We start from the raw sequence: 2499 nt of genomic DNA on the forward strand, positions 1-2499 counted from the left end.
TTTTTTTTGGTTTTTCGAGACAGGGTTTCTCTGTGTAGCCCTGGCTGTCCTGGAACTCACTCTGTAGACCAGTCTGGCCTCGAACTCAGAAATCCGCCTGTCTCTGCCTCCCGAGTGCTGGGATTAAAGGCGTGCGCCACCATGCCTCCCTTGCTTCTTACAAGAAAGAGACATACCTTTTCGTTGCTTTTGGGAACAGTGTGCTGCTCTATGCCCCAGCTGGCCTTGGACCTGACAATCCTCAGCTTTCTTGGGTTACAGATATGAGCCACTCTTCTCAGTAGAAACAGACATAATCTTTACTTTCTAAAAATTAGCAGTGAGATTAGATCCCTTCTCACCTCCTCTTATCCTCCTTCCACCCTTCTCCAGGCCCACTGAGCTCACTGATTTTTATAACACATGGGTCCTTCTAGTCTTGTTTGCATGCATTGCTCCAAAAATGTACCCATAAATACTATGCAGAATTATCTTAGAGTTCCAAGTATGCTCTAAGCATAGATCGGTTTTCAGCTTGCTTTTTCTTCCCCGTTCAACACTGATCTACAGGTCTTGTGTGGTAGCTCAGTGGTATAACTCTTATTTCCCTTGCATGGACAACTGGTTCACCACTAGCAATGCAACCCCCACCCTACCCCAAATAAAAACCCCACAGAAACAAAAGGCAGAGATAAAGTAAATGGAAAGGCCACTTCTATGCACACAGATCTAATTCATTCCTCTTCATAAGCGTTGACTTTCAGAATCTCCAGAGCGAATTTCAACTCCTACACATGGGCACACTCCCAACTCCCCCTTTCCTCCCTTTCTGTCAGTAGTAGATGTTGAGAGCTCAGTTTATGTTTAGCTGTTTGCCTGTGTCCAGGCTGAGTCTCAACCCCTGGCTAGCCCCCTCCAGTATTGGATGGAGGAAGAAAAGAATTGTTTGAATGTGGGCTCCCAGCACCAGCAATCGTTCAAACCATTTTGGCCAAATATCACAGTCAAGCCAGGGGTAAACCTGTGCCACAGCAGGACAAGGGGCTACAGGGCCAGAACAATGTCAAGGTAAAGCGCTCTATACTGACTGGACCATCGGCCCTCCCTCAAATTCAGTCTCACAAAACCCTTCTTAGGGCTCCGCACCAATTACCAGGAACCAGAGGTTATAAAGTCAAGATTTCCTTTTGGAAGTTCCTTTTGTGGTCCTATGGATAAACCAGCCTGAGGTCAGTTTCATTGCCTTTCTGGGTGTTTGACCAGCTGGGAGCCTTTCCCCTCCCAAGTCAGATAGAATTGGCTTTGGAGCAGCTGATTCTCCCTTCAGAACCTGCCTTTTTTTTTTTTTTTAAACTGGAGACAATGAGAAAGCTTATCAGGCTGTCCTGGAAATTTTGTTTCCCTCGCTGTCTCTTTAACAATCGCTTATTGTCCTTGTCATTGAGCCTGCTGGGTTGTCCGTTTCGAATTAAGTGAAGCAGGAAGGCTATGGTGTCCTATTCCCCGCCTTAATAGATTGTCTCCCTATGATTGATGTTTATCCTTGTACCCCTCTTCAGAAAAGGGGGAAATCAAAACATCGAAACCGAAGAAGCCAGCAGACCTCGGGACCTGAGGGTACCAAGTACTAGTGTACCTTAGTCCGACAGCACCGGGTCACCTCCCGCATAAGATGCCACAGTAGGGGACGCCAAGGGCGATTGTTAGGGTTATTACTCACCCTTGGAAGGAATCACGGTGGTGAAAACTTCAATATTCTCATCACTGCAGCTGTAGATCTGATGCATGGTCTCAGCCCCCTGCCCTGCAGGGTGTCCGGGAGCCCGTGGCGTCTCTCTGGAGCCCTAGTCCCAGGGTCTCCTAAGCCAGTCTGGCTCTGGGATCATTGTGCAGGTCCACAAAAGGCAGGCTGCTTGTGCCTCTCATGACACTCTCACCGCAGCATTTCTTAATCCCATCTGTCTTTTTTTTTTTTTTTTTTTCCTTAAGTGAATCCTATTATTGCAAACCTTTGATTGAACACGGAGCCTTCGGTCTCTCCCTCTCAGCTAGGATGTACTTAACATTTTTATTTTCCAGTGTCTGCCGCAGTGAATTTGGAAGTCTTTTGTGAAGTGACGAAGTGAATTCGCCTACTCAGTTAGCGCACAGCTTGGCTGGAGGATTTCACAGAAGAGGAAAAGAGGAAACGTCAGTTTTGCTATCGGTGTGCCCGGGTCTCATTCCAGAAAGGAAGGGCTTTTTCCCCTCCTCCAGGGGAACAGGATCTTCGTTTGTCATATGTTAACTCCGCTCCCTTCAAAGATTCTATTTTAAATAAAAGGACTGTTTTTTTTCACCACATATTTTTCTCAATCCACTTTGACAACAAGGCTTACATTTCAGGAGGTGAGCGTTTAGTGTTTCTTTGTACAACCCCACAGGTGTGCATAGTCACGCAACAGGCAGTGCACACACCAAGGGACCCATTTATAGGATAGTTATATTTTATTATCTTCTATATTGGAATGTATTTATTGC

The 2499-nt window shown here is 46.2% G+C and overlaps 1 protein-coding gene across 1 annotated transcript in view; it reads right to left on the bottom strand.

The window, feature by feature from the left end:
- Window positions 1-2189, bottom strand: part of Vxn (vexin) — a 32642-nt gene extending 30453 nt beyond the window's left edge. The window contains exon 1 of the mRNA XM_021222376.2: window positions 1700-2189. Within this exon, the coding sequence (XP_021078035.1) occupies window positions 1700-1766 (67 nt within the window). The 5' untranslated portion in view covers window positions 1767-2189. The remainder of the gene's footprint in view (window positions 1-1699) is intronic.
- Between the last annotated feature and the right edge of the window lie 310 nt (window positions 2190-2499).

The sequence above is a fragment of the Mus pahari genome, chromosome 22 (genome assembly GCF_900095145.1).
Source record: "Mus pahari chromosome 22, PAHARI_EIJ_v1.1, whole genome shotgun sequence".
NCBI lineage: Eukaryota > Metazoa > Chordata > Mammalia > Rodentia > Muridae > Mus > Mus pahari.